Genomic DNA, 21839 nt, shown 5'->3' on the forward strand with positions numbered 1-21839 from the left:
TGCCCGAGGACTTTGAGACAGGCGTTGAAGGACGATTTGATAAGCAGACACGCTTGTGCAATTCTGCCATGATTGCCCGTGCCACTAATGACGTGTCCGCAATTGGCAAAAAACTCTTTGCCAATGGATGCGCCCAACAATGAATTGTCGTTAATGGGGATATTGGAGAACATTTGCGTGCAAGGCATGGTCACGGGAATCAAAGCTTTTATGGACTGATTATGCAAGCTCAAATCTTCTGATCCAGATTCAGACTGAATTGATTTACTTTCTGAACTGGCAACCTTTGTTGCTATGGACGTACTTGCCATTTCAGGACTATGTAAGTCCTGTTTTAGAGGCTGATTGCCAGCCGATGTTATGGACTTTTTTGCTGAGTGCATGGACAAGTTGGTCGGTATAGGAATGGATGAAAGATTTTGGAGGCAGGTTCTGAAGGCGTTTCTCACTCCTTAAACATTTGTTCATGGTGCGTTTTTCTCGTTCAGCGCAGCGTTTTTGAGCTGATCTATCAATTTGTCAGCAGATGGACGCTGCGAGCATTGTTACGACCGCCAGTAACAAAAGAAAACTGCTACGTTGCTTTTTCTAATTGTACGTACCCAAGGTGAAAAATATAAATGCTCGCACGCCGTTTTCACACAAGAAAGAAAAGGGGGTACAGAATAGATGTTTAGCTTCAAAAACAAACGCCTTCCTTGCCTGTCCGCACCGCACGCCGCACACCCGAACAGCCAAACAGCCTCGCACTTACAGGGCACTTCCGTGTGCGGCGCGCATGCATTGCACGAGGAGGCAGTAAATGTAGGCAGAGCAGGGGGAGGCGGGAGGAGCAAGTGGGCGGGTCTAGAATAGAGTGAAAAGAAGTAGTAGGGTGAGAAACGACACAAGAGCTTGTGCAAGAAGTGCAAGTCCAATACTTAAGTCCACAAGTATTTACTTCAGAGAATCGTCCAATTGGGCGCAGAGTGCTGGGAAGTTGTGGCGGGCGTCGACCTTCTCCTTGTAGACGGCAAGGTAGAAGAGATGAACGCAACTCCAGCCAAACAGCCTCACACTTACGGGGCATTCTGTAGGGTTTTACACAATTAGCCTAATAGAACAGAGTCAGCATCATGCATGTAGGTGCTTACATTAACAATGAACTTCCTCACAAAATATCCTCTGACATTGAGGCACATGACTTAATAGCACCATTTGAGACCTGTAAAATTCTACCTGACCTACCTAATTGATACAGATCACAACCCCTAGCTGATCTTTCCATTAGTGTCAGTATGATACATTTATTTGGTTACCTTAACAATGAACTTCGAAATACAGCATCCTAGCAGTGATTCTCAAGAATGTAATCAATCTTAAGTAAGAAGTCCTGTGCATTCTCCGAAGAGAAGGAATAGGAATTCGACAAAGACTGGTGGGGATAGCCAACCTAGCTGTGCGAACGACTAAGCACTCATTCCAAAAGATATTCAATCAATTCAAATTGGTATATTTTGTATTGAAACACTATTTCATCAATGACCTGTACAATTTTACAAGGTATTTAAAGAGTTCTATGGGGTTTCTTTCTTCACTCTGTACAATCCTGTTTTTTCATCCTTGACGTTTTCACATTATTGCGCACATTAATTTGTTATTCCCTTTCTCTTCTGATTCAACCAGTTCCCACTCACTCATTTGTTTCCCTCTTAACTTGGTAATCTCTTTGAAATGGGGCTCCCCATCTACACCCCTAGCCCTCTCATCATAATAGGCCCCAAATACACTTCTCGATCATTTCCTTCCCAAGCCTTGTCTCGCTGCTGTTTTCTTCTTTTCTCGCCTTGCTTGCCCTGCTCCCACACCCTGCAGGCTCCTTACAATTTGTCAGACCGACCTATCGGCCCCTAAGCTCCGCCAACAGACCTTCATAGAGCCACACACTGAGGACTACTGACAGCATTGACCAAAGGCTCTGTATTGGGTCCCTCCTCCAGCTTGGGAAAACACTGCTGCATGGAGCCAGCTTGCCAAAGTGTGCAGGCAGCATTGAAGGGCTGCATTGGGGAAAGAGTAGTCATCTAACTATATGAGGTTTGACTGTGTTTTACCACAAAACAGAGATCGAACAAACAGAGTTCGGAGATTCCACTATACACTATTACAACATTACTAAATAAAGGAAAAGTTCATCCCCATAGTGACGACTGTACACATAGTCCAAAGGCCCTTTTCCACTATAACAATGGGATTTCCCGCCAAGAAGGGACAGGACCAGGCCTGTAGCACAGAAGAACAAGTTACTCTCTTACCTGCTAATGTTCTTTCGATGGGATGGTCCGACGAAGTATTCCATATCTATGACATGCAATCACCACAGCTGTGCTGCTTCGGAAAATCTTCTGCGTCTGCGTCGATGACGTCGATACGCCGCCCTCGAGGACCTCCTCCGACGGCCGACGTCACTGGATGTTATAAGTAGGACGCACAACGCCCGTAGCCTCAGTTGTAGTTTTTTCCCAGAATGTGTGGCACCAGTCTTCTGCCAGTCTGACACACAAAGCCTTGCGGAAACGTAAGCTGCAATCGCATAAGAAATTCTGTAGCGGGAAAGGCAGGGAGGGAGCGATATGGAATACGTCGTCGGACCATCCCATCGAAAGAACGTTACCAGGTAAGCGAGTAACTCGTTCTTCGAGGGGATTGGGTCCTCCAACGTATTCCATATCTATGACAGACTCCCAATGCAAGGAGGTGGAAAATTAATTTAGAAAACAGGAATTTAGAATGTCCAATCAAATTGCGGAGTAAAGGACCGCCTTGCCAAAGGCCAGATCCTGCCCACGGATGGAATCGAGGGAGTAGTGACGTACAAAAGTATGTACCGAAGCCCAGGTGGCTGCATCACAGATGTTACGAATAGGAACACCCCTCTGTAGGGCAGTAGAGGCAACCATACCCCTGGTGGAATGGGCCCGCAAGCCGACCGGTGGGTCCTTACCCGCCAAGTGGTAACACTCAGAAATAGCCAGAATAATCCAGCGAGACAAAGTCTGTTTCATCACAGCTTGTCCCAAATGCTTTCCAGCGTAACCAATGAAGAGTTGATCGTCCACTCTGACCCGGGACATGCGTGAAATATAAAAGCTTAACGCTCTCCTACGATCAAGCCTATGGAGCCTCTTCTCTTCCTTACCAGGATGTGGAGGAGGATAAAACGCCGGAAGAACAATCTTCTGGCCTAAATGAAATTCCGAGACCACCTTCGGAAGAAAGGAAGGACGAACTCTAAGGACAACCCTGTCCTTATGAAACACAGTGAAGGGTGACTTAACTGAAAGTGCCTGTAACTCACTCACTCTGGGAGAGGAAGTGACCGCAAACAAAAATACAGTTTTAAGAGTTAACAGTCTCAAAGGGCATGAATGCAAAGGCTCAAACGGAGCACCCATCAGAAACTTGAGAACAAGGTTCAAATCCCAACCGGGCACCTGGAAAGGTGACGGAGGGAACACATTAGTGAGCCCTTTCAGAAACTGAGAAATTAACGGAATTTTAAAATAGGAACACTCTTCAGACGAGCGTTTAAATATGGACAGCGCCGCCAGGTAACCTTTAACGGTACCCACTTGCAAGCCCCTGTGGGCCAAAGAAAGCAAAAAAGACAGAACCATGGGAATGTCACATGCAAAAGGATCCACATTCTTAACCCTGCACCAGTCGCAGAACTTACGCCAACGGTACAGGGACTTTGTTGCTGGCCGTTTGGCTGAGAGCAACACCTCCATCACGTCTTCAGGGAGGTCCCAATCCTTATACCTCAACCTTTCAGAAACCAAGGTTGAGGGATCTGACCTCTGGATGGAGAACCTGACCTCTGGATGGAGAACCTGACCCCCCCCTCTCGTGAGAGCAGATCGTCTCGGTAGGGAAGATGACGTGGAGGGCAGATGGACAAGTCGAGAAGGTCCGGGTACCACGTCCTCCGGGCCCACGGCGGAGCAATGAGGATCATCCAGGAACCAAACCTCCGTAACCTCTGCAGTACTTGCGGGATGACGGGGACTGGAGGAAACGCGTACAGCAGTGGGAATGACCACTCCACCACAAACACGTCTCCTAAGGCTCCTTTTGGATGAAATGCCCGCGAGCAGAACCTCTCGCACTTCCGGTTGACATTGGAGGCGAAGAGATCCACTTGAGGGGTCCCCCAAAGGGCGAAGATCTCCAGGAGAATCTTCTGAGCCAAGTCCCGCTCGTGAGAGATCGCGCTCTGCCTGCTCAGAGCGTCCGCCGTCTTGTTTTTGTCTCCGGCCAGATGAACTGCCGAGATCGAAACTTCCTGCTGGATTGCCCAGAACCAGAGCTGCATCGCCTCCCTGCACAGCGGAAGTGACCCTGCCCCTCCCTTTTGTTGAGGTAGTGCATGGCCACTGTGTTGTGCGTCAGGATCAGGACTTTCTTCCCTCGCACAGTCGGCAGAAAAGCCTTCAGGGCTAGCCTGACGGCCCTCAGCTCCAACAGATTGATATGGAGTCTGGACTCCGACGGAGACCAACGACCGCTAACTGTCAACTCGTTGGCATGAGCTCCCCATCGCGTGAATGATGCGTCCGTCACAATCGTCACCTCCGGCCATGGTAGCCAAAATGGAGCCCCCTTCATCAGATTGTCTTCAACGGCCCACCACAGAAGGTCCTGGGCGACCGAGGACTGCACCTGAACAGGGTCCGACAAACTCCCGGAGGACTGAGACCACCGGAGCTTGAGTGCCCATTGCAAAGATCTCCTCCGCAACCTGGCCTCTGGCACCAGAAGAATGCAGGATGCCATGAGGCCGAGCAATCTGAAGAACTCAAACGCTGGGTGACTTTGGGCAAGCTGAAACTTGTGCACCATCTGCTGAATGTGATGAGCCCTCACCTGGGGAGGAAAACACTGCCACAGAGACGTGTCGAGCACAGCTCCGATGTACTGGAGCCTCTGAGTTGGTGTCAAATGGGACTTCCTTAAGTTGAGGGAGAAGCCCAGCTTGTGGAGGGAGTGGCAGGTGACTGACAGATGATCCAGGACTCGCTCGGGAGATCGTGCCCTGATCAACCATTCGTCCAGGTAGGGGTAGACGTGAATCCCCCCTTTCCTGAGGTGCGCTGCCACCACTACCATGAGCTTGGTGAAGACCCTCGGGGCAGAGGTCAATCCGAACGGCAGGACCCAAAACTGAAAGTGTGAGTCGCCAACCGGGAACCTCAGGTACTTCTTGTGCTTTGGATGTATCGGCACATGAAAATAAGCGTCCTTGAGGTCGAGAGACACCAACCAGTCCTGAAGTTGAAGGGCCTGGAGGACTTCAGAGAGAGTAACCATCTTGAACTTGTCCTTCCTGAGAAGTTTGTTCAAACCACGCAAGTCCATGATGGGTCTCAATCCCCAATCTTTCTTGGAAATCAAAAAATAAGGGGAATACCATCCCTTGTTCCTCTCTGCTACAGGCACCAGTTCTATGGCGCCTTTCTCCAGCAGGGATTGAATTTCCTGCGCAAGGAGCGGATCCAGACTCTTCAAAGAGATTCCCCAGTGGATTGTCTTGAGGCCTCTGCCGGAAAGGAAGACAGTAGCCATAGGTTATGATCTCCAGAACCCACACATCTGAAGTAATGGCGCGCCACTCTGCAAGATGCTGCGCCAGCCTTCCCCCAACCGGCGAACCATGGGCCATGGCCTCATGACTGAGCTGAAGCGGCTGTGGCGTTGCCTGAGGGCAAAGAGGCAACAGCTCGAGCGGCCTTGGCACCTCAAGTACCTTGTTTTCCACCTCTGGCACTCCTACGGTGGCCTCTTTGACTGGCAGCTCCTCTCGCTTTACCAAAGGATGAGTAATAACGAAAGGAACCTCCCCTCCATTGCTGTCCCCTAGGACGAAAAGGCGGAGGTTGGCGAATTGCAGCGCCCAACGACTTCGCTGCAGCTTTGGAGGTCTGCAACCTCTCAAGGCTCTCGTCAGCCTTGCTGCCAAAAAGATGATCCCCGTCAAAGGGCATGTTGAGGAGCCGGGCCTACGCATCAGGAGCAAACCCCGACTTCCGCAACCACGCAAACCTGCGTATCACGGTGCTTGCCGCCATGAACCGGCTGACGCAATCTGCCATGTCCAAACCCGACTGAACGGCCTCACACATGGCATCCTTGCCATCCTGAACCATGGCAAGGAAACCATCCCGTTCGTCCCATTCGGGAATATGTTCAGCTGCTAAGGAAACACAGTTCCCCAGAGTGTGCGTGAAACTTGACAAGGCACATACGGAGTTGGCCGCCTGAAGCGCCATACCCCCTGAAGAAAACACTTTCTTCGCCCAACCGTCAAAACGCCTGTCGTCCCTATCAGGAGGGATGGTAGGATATGACGCCTGCTTTGCCGGGGCCGTAGCCGCCTGCACCACCAAACTCTCCGGAGTGGGGTGCTTGGTAAAGTAGCAGGGGTCGCTACTGGCTGGGCGGTATTTTCACGGCAAAGACTTGCCCACTGCCGGGAGACTCTCCGGAGCAGTCCAAGCCGGCGCCACCCTCCTCTGTAGAGCCATATGGAACGGCAGTACCGGGTCAGTTGGTGGACCTTGGTTGAGGATATCCGTAAGGTCATCCTGAAGAAAATCCCCTGGGGGAGCAGACCATCCCAGGTCCTCGGTGACCCTAGACATAAGGCGCCGGTACGAGGAGTCGGCATGAGTGCCAGGCTCAGGCCTACAAAACTCCACCTCCGGAGAGGTGTCCAGCCCACTGGCATCGTGCAGGGACTGCCGCAGGTCCTCAATTTGGCTATGGCCCGAGAGAATCTCGTCTGGCACCGTATCAGGAACCATGCCATCATCAGAGCCCTCATCCACCTCTGAAATAAACAAGATGGCGGTAAGAAGGCACAGAATGTGGAACAAAGCCATGCTTGACCTTGGCCAGAGCCTTTCTAGGGGGTTCCACCGAGCCCCGGGGTACCCCCGTCGAAACAGCCTCGAAAGGCGTTGAGGGCGTCGACGCCGAACGCGGCGCCGACAGCATCGATGGTGTCGACACAGGCCTCGAGGCCGAAGCCTCGAGCATGTCCCTCGACAGCCTGGGCGCAGAGGCGTCGACGACTTCTTCGGAGGTGGGGCCTCGAAAGAGTCCGTCGACGACCTCGGCGCCAACGGCGTCGACGTCTTCCTCGAAGACACCACAGGTGCACACGGTCTCGAGCGCGTCGAGGACCCGGACCTGGACCGGGCATGACGAGAACGATTCCCCTTGTCCTAGCAGAATATCTCTCCCGCGAATCATGCCACCACCCGAGCCCGAAGGCGTGCGAGCGGTGTCTCTCGACCGAGCACGACCGACCCCACTAGGAGGCGCGGACGGACCAGTGCCCTGCGATTCGAGAATCGCTAACATTTTCTTCCCAAAGGAAGCCCATTCCTCCGGCGTCGCATGCTTGGTGGGATAAGTGACCTGTCGACGGGCGGAGTCCTCGGATGAGGACGGGCAAGGCGACCGATGACGGCGCTTCCGGGAGTGCCTCTAAGAGGCAGAGGAGTGGCGGGCACCGACTCCCGGACCGAGACTAACTGGACTTCCGATGACGATGCGGAGAGTCGCCCTTCGAATCGTCCGTCGAAAGCCCCGCAGACCTCGACTTCGTGGCTTGGACACCTTACCTACCGACAACTTCTTCTTGCGCTCCCGCAAGGCTTTGGACGTGAGCGACTGGCAGTCGACACAGTCATCTGTGTCATGGGCCTCCCCAAGGCACCAGAGGTAGGCGTCGTGCAAGTCCGTCACCGACATCTTGGACCCACAGTCCCCGCACTTCTTAAAGCCCAGACGTGGGGTGGAAGACGAGGTAGACATCTTCACGAAGAATATACTTCACAATACGAACAGGTTCGAAGAACCGAGAAAGAACAAAAACTCCAAAGAGTCGAGGCGCGCCGAGATCTCCGAAGTGAACACGTTCGCGGAAAAAACGTAACTGAGTCTACGGGCGTCGTGCGTCCTGCTTATATCATCCAGTGACGTCGGCCGTCGGAGGAGATCCTCGAGGGCGGCGTATCGACGTCATCGACGCAGGACGCAGACGCCGAAGATTTTCCAAAGCAGCACAGCTGCGGTGATTGCATGTCATAGATATGGAATACGTCGGAGGACCCAATCCCCTCGAAATACATGCTTCTCTTTTATGAAATTGTACATAGAGGCAGTATGCCTGCGTGGAACACAGCCAAGCCCTTGCCTCCATCCAACACTTCTTCCCATCAGGAGAGGACCAGGAGGACAAATTATGAATGGGACGCGCTTTAGGATTCTCCTCAATCAGCCTACGATGAGAACCTGCCACCATAGAAAATCTTCTCGGAGACAGGCTGATGTGGGAATCAGCTTGAACATAGGGGGGCCTTGTCTGGTCCCAATGAGCCATCAAGTGAAGATAGGTGCAGCACATGAGTAGTCAGGCCAGGGGGTTGGCCAGGACGCAGGACGCCTTGAGACCAAGCAGGTGTTAAAACCACCTGGCTAATGTTGGACTGTGGGACAAGAACTGTCTCCAGCACATCCATAATTCTCACCTCTGTGGGGAACACTCTGCCTACAGTCAAATCCCAGAAATACCCTATGAACTCTAGCTTTTGTGTAGATATTTGGTGGACCTTTTGAGTTTGATAGAGAGATCTAAGTCAAACATAAGGTCCAGGAGGAACGGAAGGTTGTCCGCCATCGGGACTGGTGATGTGGCCTTGATCAGCCAGTAAGGATGTAAGTGAATGCTCTTCAGCTGAAGGGAGACAGCTACTGCAGCAATCAGTTTGGTGAACACCTTGGATGAAGTGGTGGAGGCGCACCAAGATTCATTCATGGGTAAGTCCTCAGGAAATGGTTTATGTTTTCTGCAGTGGGTCCTAAATATTTCCTCAAAATAGCACGAGCGTCTTGGCATAGCCAAAAACATTTGAACACCGCCCCCACCCCAGAAAACATTTTTAAAATATAAGTGCTGAAATGATACAATTCGCAGCAGGATAAAAGAACATTTAATTTACAATTGGGGAAATATGAGATATAACCATTATATTTCATGATTCATCAGCAGTTCTGTCTGGTGAATATTTTGAGTGGAGGAACCTAAAACGTCATCAAATAAGCGCAAGCAACCGAGCGTAGCAAGGGAGCACCAAATTAAGGGGAGTATAGGGCAGCTGCACCCCCCAGAAACATTTTTAAAAGATGTGCTGAAATGATGCCTTTTACATCACAGTTGATACAAATTTGATACAAATCCAAACAAGTTACAATTGTTTCTCTAGCAGCAACGTGTTAAATATCCAGTAAATTTGCAAGGTGAATATTTTGAGTAGAGGAACCTAAATATTTCCTCAAATTAGCATGGGTTGCCAAGCCAAGCGAGGGAGCCAGAATAATTTAGGGAGTTTCAGGGAGGGTTTCCCCCTTAAGAACAATTTCTGAAACAATGTGCTGAAATTATGCATTTTCAACAAATATTTTGACAAAAATGAGGTAAACAATTTACAGCTGGTTCTCTAGAGTAACACATTGAAACATCCAGTAAATGCCATGTCAAGAACAGTACGCTACATAGAAACGCAATGTATACCATTTTCATGAGGCTGCATTAAAAAACCATCTATGCCAGTACTGGTCAGTGTAAATTGCTTGCATGAGTCTGCATCAACAACCTATCTATGCCAGTAATCATTACTGGCATAGGTAGGTTGTGGTATCAGCTTCGTGCTTGTGATTTAAAGTGACCATTAACTTTAAATCGCATGCATAAAGCTGCTGCCACAACCTACCGATGCCAATAATCCTTACTGGCATAGATGAAGTTACTTACCCCATGTAACATTCTTTCGACTGAATTTTCCTCCCACGTATTCCTTATCTTTGACAATTGTTGTTCAGCTTCAGCTGTTTCTGAAAAAAGAATTCAGCAGAGGGTGCTGTGCATCGAGTCGATGTCCCTCGAAGGCCTCCATCGAGGATGGTGTCATCGAGGGCAAATATAGCACACGCAGCGCCAGTTGGCCTCAGTTCTGTTTTTCCCTCCTCTTGCAGCAGAGATACCCGTAAACACAGGAGTGACCGTACTCAGCCTTGATAGAACGGAAGCTGTAATGGCACAGGAAATTCTACTGAGGGGTAGGATGGGAGGGCGACGAGGAATACATGGGAGAAGACATTACTCGACATGATTTGTAACAAAATACGTCACAAGATGAGGCGTGCTGAATTTCGCTCAAAGCTATTGCTGTCGCGGAAAAACAGAACTGAAGCCAACGGGCGCTGCATGTGCTTTATATGCCCTCAATGACATCATCCTCGACTGAGGCCTTCGAAGGACATCAACTCGACGCCATCAACGCACAGCGCCCTCTGGCGAAAAACAAATTGAGAAGCAGCTGAAGCTGGACAACAAGTGTCAAAGATGAGGAATACCTGGGAGGACACTATCCATGAAAAGTTGTGTCAGCAGCATAATGCAGGTGATTTAATGTGACCGTTAACATTAAATCACATGCATGAAGCTGCTGCCACAACCCATCTATACCAGTAAACCCAGGCCCGTCAGGTATTCATGTCCTTCTGGGGTATGCCGGCAACAAAATGCCAGCCGGCGCAACCCTCAAAAGATTTTTGTGTGTAATTTCAGGGCTGACACTCAGTCAAACTGAGGACATGTCCTGATATTTAAAAAAGAAAACAATACCGTGAGGGTGCTCTGACGTGTGTATGCCACTCACAGGGCTTTTTCTTTTTTTCTATAACTAACAGGGCTGACGCCCAGCCCTGACTGAGGGCCAGCCCAGCGGGATGGATGGGTGAAGCCATAGGGAGGAACTTGGGAGGGGTGACCAACCCTTCTATCCCCTCACCCCTCACCCCCTGGCTATCCAACTGAGGGCATAAGTAGGAACCTTGGATTGAAAATGATTTTTGCTGATAAATAACCACCGGCAACGCCAGCGAGGAGGCCAGATCTGGATGTGTAGCTATGCATCCCGAAGGTCCATGGCTCGTCTGGTGGTAGTGCGGGCAAAATGAGGGCAGGCATTATCACCTTGAACTTTTCATGGGGATAAGGGATAATTGAAGGAGTTGAGGTCCAACACCATTCAGAAGCCCGTCTTGCCCTTTTCCAGAAAGGCGAAGAACCTCAAATAGAAAACCCACCACCCTCCCTGATATCGGCAATAGCTTGTTTGCTTCCATCAGCAAATGTTTCTGATGCTCCTGCAGAAGGGGTTCACAGCCTTGTTGAGAGAGGGGCAGGGAAGAGGAAGGATAGCGAGGGAGGTGTGACAACTGCATGAATCCGTCCCTTCTCAACAAAGGGGAGCCCCCCTGTGAGACTAAGGAGGCAAGTCTGCTCTGCAACACCTTCCCTAGGGGTCGAGGCAAGTGGGACCTCACCAGGAAGGACTCTTCCTGTGGGGGCAAGGACTTCCTGAAGATCCTTCCAATATTACCTATTCAGACATATTATAACCGGATTTATATAAAGAAAGAGCAAGGATGTGTTAAGCAAAACAGAAACTGTGAATATCCCTTGAAATGGAAAACACCATTTATCTGGGACACAAAGGAGAAAGCAAAAGGACGAGAGGTTGCAGCAGGCCGAGAGAGACAAGGAGTCTGAAAAGCCTGCGAGTTACAAACCGGCTGCCGAACCAAATCCAAAGAGCTGTACGCACTGCATCACGTAATCTGGAGAGAGAGCTAAGCAACAAGTGGTGGAGTGACCACAAAGATCCCATGGTGGACCGGCAGTCTTAGCAATGACTCTAACTACACGGGTGGAAGCGTGCAACATCCCAGTAGCTTGGATACCGGAAGGCCATCCTAGACAAAGATACGAAGTACGAGATACCGAAAGAAGAAAAGAAGTCGGTCAGGAAACCCCAGTGAGGTTATCCTGGTGTTGACAGGTAACAGGGAAAATGGGAGGGAGACCGAGAATCATTATGAGAATATTCATACTCTTCTCAGTCAAGCTAAAGAGACGATCAGCGTGAAAGCAAGAAAACCACAGGAAAATCGTAAGAATATTCATACTCATCCCAGTCAAGATAACAGGACGATAACACAAACCAAGAGAAGTGAATTATTACTATAAGAGTACTCATACTCGTCAAAGCCAAAGTAAAGAAAGCCTCAGTAAGAAAAAGAATGAAGCTATAAGAGAAAAAAGCATAAGGAAATACTGAGAGAATTGTATGAACTGGTCAAAGAAGTCACAAGAGACTATTTAAAAATCATCTATTGAATAAAAGATTGCGATAAGCAAAATCGAGGTGAAGAGAGTCATTCTCCTGTCTTTAGTTATTAAGATAGTTGTAGGGTCAGTTAGGGTCAGTTTGGACAGTGAATAGATTCTTTTAAGACATTCACTGACGACTGACAAGCACCTTAGTATGTTAGGTAGGAAACACCCCATAGAAGTAGTGAAAGATGGGCATTATCCTTTTTTTTAATAAAAACACATTTGAAATGTCTTACAAGAGTCAGTGTCCTTTTTCTGACCCGCCACAGAGGGGAAGGTGATAGCCACTGCGTACAACTGACGAAGGCACGGGTCAACAGATATTGCATTCAAATTGTCAATATGATAAAGCCTGCTCCCAATTAGGGATGTGGGGACCTGGACCCTCACATCATTTAGATGACAGACTCTGAGGAGGCTGCAGGTTTTGAGAAGAATTCCCTCTGAAAGCTGTGCAGCTGCTTCTTTCCAGAGGGTGGGGGCGGGCGCTAGGAGAGCTATCCAACCAGTTGTGCCAGCTGTGGAACCAATTAAATATTACAAATTATTTGGGAAACCAATGTGTAATAGAATCCAAAACTAACACTGTACATTTCCATTCTGGAAAACATACCCTCTTCTTTGCTAAATGTCTCGGGAAGATAGCTCAGGGGCAATGCGCTCGCCTTGGAAGCAAGAAAACGCTGAACAACACAGGTTCGATCCCCGGTTCTGCGCTTAGAAACCTATGGGTATTAAGCGCATTATAAATAACCCATTACAATTACAATGATGATACTTTGTACAACTATCATGAAAAAAAAACAATTCAGTTGTCAAAACATTTCAATATTTGTTTGCTAGATTCACATGGCACCCCCTCAACAGATCAGGCCAATAAACATGCGTAGTGTTATGCCAACCAGACTGATGTTGACATGTTGAGGATATACCGATATTTTCAACAACAAAAAAAGCAAGGAGCACAAACGTGCATCTACTGCCTGGTGAGAACACAAGATTTAGCCTATGTTACCTGCATGAAAGAAAAGTACTTCGAAGTTGCTGCAAGGTCACATGTTAATGCAATACAAAACACCACAAAAATCCAATTAAAAAACAATCTGCCTCTTTTAATGCACAATGCACTGGTTAGTGTGGCGATTGCAAATTGCTTTGTGATCAAGTTGTGTACTTTGCTCTTGAAATTAACATTTGTGCAACCTGCAGAAAATTACACCTTCAATAATGAACCGAAGTCTGAGCTCACCTGAAGCTATGGCTGGTCAGGTAGTCAACGACTGCTGGTTTGATGCGAGCGACTCCACCTTGGCTATGGTTCCCTCTTCCCGTAATCACAGAAAGATATGGTTTACCACCATTCCGCTTGTATTCTGAAATAAACAAAAGAAATAGGAATACTTAACGTATGTTCCAACTGTAGGTAAAGTTTCAAATAGAAGCAAACTAATCCTTATCCATAGTTAGATAAAACACTTCGCAGTTTCATCACCGATCGTTGGAGTGTATACACAAACAATATGGTAGAGACTGCTTCACTGAAAATCAGATGTAGTTTGCGGTCTGGAAATATACTTAACTGTTTGCAAAATGGAGTTGTAGACTACTTACATTTTCACACAATTTTAAAGTAGCCTTTATTTGGGAGAGCTTATAGTTAAATACAAATTATTTTTCTTTTTGTTTCTCATACCCAATTTCAAATTTACAACTGTTGTCATATACATCAAAAATAAAAAAGTGGGCCCGGGAAGCATGGGTCGAGTTACTTAATGAAGTTATTACACCAATGAATGGGAGTTTAAGAGTCGAAATAAAATACACGATTAGCAATTAACATGTTTGCATTAAAGCATGGGTAGTCTATTTGTCAAAATGTAGTTCTCATCGTGGGAGGAATTCAATCATTTCAGAGTAAAAACAGTGTTTTGTTGTTTGGAGGGATGCTGTTCACTGACCCGCTGCAGGTCCGAAGAACAATCAGTCACAATTTAGAAGGTGGGTTATGTGATGGGTTCTGCGGCCAAGTACAGTCTTGCAAACTGATTGTTTGAGCTGTACTGACCTGAGATTTTGTATCCCGTTACCCTCTGTTGGAGCTGGGCTGCATTCTAATGACACATTTAAACGAAGTGCGGCTAAATTCAGTCTTGCAGTCTGACTGGTGGGCTGGACGGTAAGATTGTTACTTTTGTTAATATAGGGATTGTGTACAATCTGAGAATCAGAAACTTGCCTAATCCCCGCCGTCCTGTCAATCACTGCTAAACTGTCGGTGCCTTCCTGTTTTGAAGCCCTTTTTCCTGTTCTGGCATCCTTTTCCCCTTCTTAAGCAACCCTCCAGTCTTTTCCTTTGCAGTTGTTCAGCAGTTGCAAGTGGATCTAGGTCACGTGCCTAAGCCCCACCCACCATTTTAGCCCTGCCTCTTCCCTTCTGTTCTTAACTCTTAGATCAAGAGCATCTCTCCCCCGGACAAGCAAACTGAACGGCAGACGAAGAAAAGGGCAATTACTGTTTGGACCTGTTCGGAACGGGAGGCCCGAACCCCTGTTCGGACAACAGGTGAGAATGCGCAACATGTGTTTTCTCCCTCTGTCCCCAAAGGCCCTCCCCACCATCACCAGGCAATGTCATCGCCCCTCCTCTACGGTATGGTCTCCGAAATGCACCAACCTCACCCACATCAGCCTCAAGCCCATCAGCACCACCTCACAGCCCACAGCACGGAAGTTGATGCCCGGCAACATCCGCTCAGCTATCAATCATGCAGCAGAAATTGCCGACCTCATCAAAAGACACAACCTTGACACCATCTTCATCACTGAGACCTGGCTGATAACCACCTCCTGCCACATCCTAAACGTCCTTGTCCCCGACAGCTGCAGCATTCAACACAGAGACCGGCCTAACAAGACAGGCAGAGGCCTCGCAATCATCCACAAGGCCTTGTGGACCTGCACCAGACTTGACATTGACAACATTGTCTCCTTCGAAGTTCTCTCCTGCCACGTCCCGCTCTCCCCGATGGACACAGTCACCTTCCATCTCATCATCATACCACCCGAACCCACGTTCATCTGAGTCTTCACTGACCTGGTAACCACCATGTCCTTCACGCACGCCAACAACATCTTGCTATGTAACTTCAACCTCCCAGGCAACAAGGTCACCAAATCGATGAAGGAAGCTCTCCTCGGCCTTCTCAACACCCTCAGCCTCACACAGCACACGAACGATTCAACTCACGAGAAAGCGAACATTATTGACCTAATCATCACCGCACTGCCAGCCCTCCACTACAGCTCTCCTCTCCCATTTGACTGGTCTGCCCACCTGGTCGTGCCTTTCACCATCCTGTACACGACGCCAGTCAAGCACTCCCAGCAGAAATACTTCAGATAAAACTGCAGGTCCTTCAAGAACTTCCCAGTAGAAGCCCTCACAGAAGACCTCGTCAACCTCCACCTCAAATGGACCTAACACCCCCAACCGAACTGCGACTCTACTGGAAGCACTCAACGCCACCCTCTCAGCCTCCATCGACCAACACGTACCTAGGACACAATGCACCTGCAAACCAAAACCGTCAGGATCATGGTACATGGTACACGCAAGAACTCAAACTCAACAAAAGAGTCATCAGGAAACGAGAGAATACCTGGTGCTGATCCAGGGCCACATCCCACCTGGCACACCTCAAGGAACTCTGAGCAACCTACCGACAACTAATCAGCACATTCAAGACCTCATACAATCAGAACACCATAGCAGAAGACAACAAAAGCAGAGCCCTCTTCAAAGCGGCTAAGCACTCTGGCAACCCGGTACCCAGCACTGCCATACCATACTCCATTGAAGAATCCACCGCCATCAATACCTTCTTCAACAACAAAATCAACTAGATTCACCAGCACATAAACACCACCAGCTCTGCATCCACAGACCCACCTTACGTCCCTCCTTGTGAAATCTCCACACTCTGGACAACATTAAAGACACTGGGCCTCATTACACGGTAGGCAGTAAGGGAATACCGTTACCGGTAACGAAATACCGGTAACAGTATTTTCCCAAGCCGATCACGACCCGGACCCACCGCTATTAGTGGACCCGTAAAGTACGGCGCCACCAATAGCGGCGTGGCCGCTTGCGCGCGAACCCCACACCGTAAACAGCGCCATGGCGCAAATAGCACGCAATCACAACCCATGCGTACACGGCAATACCGGCATCCCAAAGACCCAAAAAGCATGTACCGGCATGGCGCTAATAACAGCATCGAAAACCACACGTTAAGAGTCCTGAGCAGTGTTCCCATCTGCCCATCTGCCCCAGGTGGACACAACCAGCACAGGTGGAGTCAATGGAGACAGCCAGCACTAAAGAGCACACCACACCCCTTCCCACACCCCTTCCCACAGCAAGATGGTCCCAACACCAGCAGCATGACATAGGCCTGCGTACATGACTGCAGTGCAGCACCAACAACAACAGGCAGCACCGAAGAGACGTAGGAGTAGGAGGAGGAGGAGGAGGCGAGACCTGCGCAGCAAGCACCACCGGGGCACCCAGAAACACCACAAGGGCAGCCAACAAACCCCCGGAATCAAGGCGAAGATGACCATGGTATGTGTAAGGCACAACTAAATGTGCATCTGATAGAATGTGCTCATGGCACCATGCAAACACCAGATGAGCATGATGTGGATGTGGATGAGTATTGCCGAAATGCCCAGCCCGGACATGCAAGAGGCGATGGCATGGCGGGACAGGATCCGCGTCAGCATCGGAATCAGGAATAGCATCAGGAACAAAGGTGGAATATCATGCATGGGGAGACGTGCATTGTTGCCCTTGTGGCCGTCTTGAGGCCCACAAAGGGCCCTCTCCCGAAGAAAATCACACATACACAATGATGTAGACCATGCCTGTTTTTCAACTGCAGAAGAGTGTATTTTGAACATAACGTGTACAGAAAGTGCATAACCCCAACTGTGCAAACACCCTCCCCCTCTCCCCCCACGACACCCCCGAATACACCCTCCCCTCCCTCCCCCCACAACACCCCCGAATACACCCTCCCCTCCCTCCCCCACAACACCCCCGAATACACCCTCCCCTCCCTCCCCCCACAACACCCCCGAATACACCCTCCCCTCCCTCCCCCCACAACACTCCCACGTGAGTTCCAAGGCGTGAACATGTCCTTCCCCAAATGTGGCCGATATCCCTTGTTGGCCCTATTTGTTCGCTCCTTCTTCGGGCGTTTGCGATGGTGTGCGCCTGAGGTTGCGCATAGAGCGGCGTAGGGGGCTTGTCTGCCGCGAACTCCCAGAGGAGGCTGGGCCTGTTTCCTCCTGGGTAGGGAGTGGACATCTGCGCTCAATCGCCTCCGCAATGCGGATCATGGCCTGCCTGAGTTGCCCCATCTCATTGCATATGCGGTTGGTGCATGCCTCCATGGCCTCCCTCGTCTGGCGTGCAAATGCACCAATGTCCTCCCTCAGGTGCCCTGTTTCTGCCACATGTTGACCTACCAGACCAGCCATTTCGGTCGGCCTCTGGTAGATGGCTGATAGGTCAAGTTCCTCGTTGTCTGCCGGTGGAATGGCTGATGCGCCTGGATCAATGGCACTGGCATCAGGCGTAGGTTCCAGGGGGCTCCATGACACATCATGTGTGTGGGCGGGCGATCCGCCTTGGCTGAACGGACCTGGTGAAAACATTGGGGATGCGAGTAAGTGGCGTGTGGGGATGGGGCTCTGACTCAGATCCTCATTCACCGTGCTTCCTCCGCATCGGAAAGTGGCCCAGTGGCTGCTGCCTCACCCGTAGAGCTGGTGGCAGCAGAGTGCACTCCCTCCATGCTGCCTTCAATTGATGGGAGACACACTCCCGTGGTTGCCACAACAGCGGCAGGCATGGCCTCTGGCTGCGTGGCACTGCTGCTCCTGCTGCCTTTGTCCCGGTCACTACTCTTGGGTCCCCTAGAGGATGTTGCATGGTCCCCGGTGGCATCCCTCCTGGCTTTTTTCATGGGTGTGGGAGTGGGTGCTGACGTGCGTGGCTCATCATTTTCCGTGTGTGATCCTGCAGGGGTGATAAGAAGGGTAAATCATCATCTATGGGTCTACCTGCATTATGGCAGATGTATACGTAATGCAGTTTGATGCATTTTGGGGTCATCATTGTGGAGGCATGGAATGGGGATGTTGGCTGGCTCATGCATGATTGGCCCTGTGTTGGTGGGTATGTGATGATGCATGCATGTCTGTTTGTGGCTGGATCCACGGCATTCATATGGACACATGATTGTGGGACCCCTCACCCTTCACTGCGCATTTTTGGGTGCATACACTCACCTCCATCCGATGAAACGGCCACGCCATGCTCCATATCGCCGACCCCCTCTATCGACTCGACTCCTATTGTGGAGGCACATATCTCCTCCCACTCCATCTTCAAGGGGGACTCTGCGCCACCTCCTGTGGCCATTGCCATGTTGCGGTTCACAGATAAAATGTTGCGCACACGCACCCGGAGGTCGTCCCACCTTTTGCGGCATTCCCTGACACTCCGGGTGGTGGTGCCCACCGCACTGACTTTTAGCGCGACTTCGGCCCAGATGGCCTTCTTCTTAAGGAGGGCCTCCCGCCGCATATCGTTCACAAATACTACTCCTGCATTTGCAGCAAGTGTGGTGGTCAGCATCATTAGTTCCTCATTAGTGAACTTTTCTTTGCGCTGGCGATCAGCAGTTTTTTTAAGCACCTTCGGCATCCTCGAGCAACCCGGTATGGTTCCTGGTCGGAGTTGCCTGGATATATGTCCTGGATGCAGTGGATGTTAATGGATTGTGTTTTTGAAGATGGCCGCTGTGCTCTTTCCCGTTCCTGTGCGACGACGTAATTTCCGGTTCCGCTTTTTAACGGTGTGCGCTAATGGCGGTGTCCGCTATTTACGGGTAGCGGGAGGGCGGAGGCGCTATCGGCGGTTTTGCGGGCGCCGGTAAGGGGCTTTTTGGGGTATTTAGCGGCAGGGCGGAACGGTCATTTACGGCATGGCGCTATGCTCGTGTCCACGTACTCGTGATGGGACGCTATTAGCGGCCTCTTGCGAGGGCGGACACGCTAATGGCGCCATGCCGTAAAATTCCGATTTTTACCGCCTACCGTGTAATGAGGCCCACTGTGTACAGAGGACCTGGTAGAAACCCTGGCTGTCCTCAAAGCATTGTATACAAACGACATCCTCCTAGCATCCATCCTCAATTCCCTCCCCGCAGAAGCTCTCTTTCCCTACCTGGAGATCATCGCAAGCTCCCTAACTCAAGGTGCCTTCCCATCGACCCTAAAGACAGGACAAATCCTCCATATACTAAAGAAACCCACTCTTGATCCTGACAACCTAGGTAGCTATAGCCCCATCACCCATCGTCTCTTACTAGGTAAGATCATGCGCAACTGCGGCAATACATTGACACCAACAATCTCCTCCAAACCTACCAATCCGGGTTCAGACCCAGATGCAGCATGGAAACTGCAGCCATACAGCTGGTCGACGACACCCTTAACATCTTTGATAATAGCCACCCTTGCCTCCTGCTTCTACTCGACCTCTCGGCCGCTTTCAACACAGTGGAACACCGGGGACTCACGGATACCATACATCAGTACATGGGAATCAGTGACCTTGACCTATGCCGATTCAAGTCCTACCTCGCCAACCGCCAGCAGTATGTACAGATTAACTCCTCTAGATGGCCAATGCTACCCGTCACCTGTAGAGTCCTGCAGGTTTCCATTCCCTCCCCAGTGATCTTTAATATATACATGGGGCCGTTGAGAGCCCTCCTAGCCTCACACAACATCAACATTCACCAATACGCCAATGAAACAGCTATACCTCAAGATCAACTCCATCAAGGACATCTACAGGCTCAACACCTGCCTCTCGCTGATCCAATCTTGGATGTCCAGTGCATACTTGAAGCTCAACCTCTACAAGACCGAATTCCTACTCCTCACCAACACCACCAAAATCAACCATGAACCTTGAGGGCTTCACACCCAAGCTCACCTCCCGAGCCATGTCCCTCGGGTTCCACATAAAAAAACACCTCTCCTTCAAGACACACATAGCTAAGAAAACTCATAGTGTCTGGTATCATCTCTCCCTCCTGCGGAAAGTCAAGCCCTTCTTCCCTCCAGGCAGCTTTAGATCCACTGGTCAAGCATTGTTCCTATCCCACCTGGATGGGGGCAATGCCCTTCTTGAAGGCCTCCCATTGTCTGCCCTTGTGCCCCATAGAAGAGTCCTAAACACGGCCGCATGCCTCATCAAGGGTCTACGCAAATATGACCACATCACCCCAGCCCTCAATGACCTTCACTGGCTCCCACTGCATGCACAAATCACCTTCAAGTCTTGCTGCATCATCTAAAAGGCAGTCCCATTCAAGTCAATCTCAACATCTCTGGCAGACAGCACACCACCAGAAGCCAGGGAACATGCAGACTTGACAACTGTTCCTGCTTGACATCTGTTCCTGCAAAAAGGAAAGGACCAGAAAACATGCATTCTCTGCCTGTGCTCCACAGCTATGGGACCTCCTTCCCCTCAGCATCAGACTCGCCCCCACACTCCTAAAATTCAGAAAAGAACTCAAGATCCACCTCTTGAAGGAGTCTCTCCTCAAAACCTGGTCCATCATGTCACCCCAGCACCACATGACTCACTTGACGCCATCCGCCCCTCTCCTCCCGCCACCCTGTACAGCTGTACTCCTCATCTGTACCCCTTTGTATCCTACCTCTGCTGTATATCTGTTCTGTTACCTCTGAAAAGTGCTCTGTTATGCCTCTGTACTGTTGTATACCCCTGTAAAGTGATCTGTTGTTGTATTGTTGAATATCTCTGCAAAGTGCTCTGCTGCTTCTCGAAGCCAGGTCCGCACTCAAGTACCATAATAATAATCATAATAATAAATAATAATAAGAAACAGTCTCTAAATCAGTCACAGAGTAAAATTAACACAAACAAGGACTTGGTTTTAAATTGTAATTCTATGGGGACTGTAAGGAAATCATGGTGGCAACAGTAAAGACATACAAGTGATCACAGTTCAAGGGTGTTTATTGAACTATAAATGCAGGGTGGAAAAACACCTAACCGAAACCTAAATCTAAGATGGGAGCAAATTTCGACCATCAAATGAAAGGTAAGGCAGTGCTTGTAGATGAAGTGTGGGGTAATGTTCTCAATAAAGAAAGAAGTGTACAAAATAATAAGTCAGGACGTGATTGCCAGGGGTCTCCATTTCCCACGTTTTGAGCACGGGACAAGGTGGTTCTCCGGAGCACAGCACACACTCGAGCCTTCCCAGCACGAGTCGACAGTTCTGTCCATACCAGCTATCAGTTTCTGCAATGGTTAAGTCTCTTTCCAAAGTCTCTTGCCTTCGAGGGCCGGATGCTTTCAACAAACACAAAGTTCTTTTCCACATATACTTTGGGGGAAGGCTTCACACCTGGGTCCCCCTCTTCTGGGCAC

General features: G+C 49.7%; 1 protein-coding gene across 2 annotated transcripts in view; it reads right to left on the bottom strand.

Annotated features, from left to right (window-relative positions):
* Positions 1–21839, bottom strand: part of N4BP2 (NEDD4 binding protein 2) — a 2396815-nt gene that overhangs the window by 146508 nt on the left and 2228468 nt on the right. For both annotated transcript variants that reach the window (XM_069631771.1, XM_069631772.1), the window contains one exon: positions 13536–13659. In XM_069631771.1, the coding sequence (XP_069487872.1) occupies positions 13536–13659 (124 nt within the window). The remainder of the gene's footprint in view (positions 1–13535; positions 13660–21839) is intronic.

This window comes from Ambystoma mexicanum, chromosome 6q (assembly GCF_040938575.1).
Source record: "Ambystoma mexicanum isolate Mex_15411 chromosome 6q, UKY_AmexF1_1, whole genome shotgun sequence".
NCBI lineage: Eukaryota > Metazoa > Chordata > Amphibia > Caudata > Ambystomatidae > Ambystoma > Ambystoma mexicanum.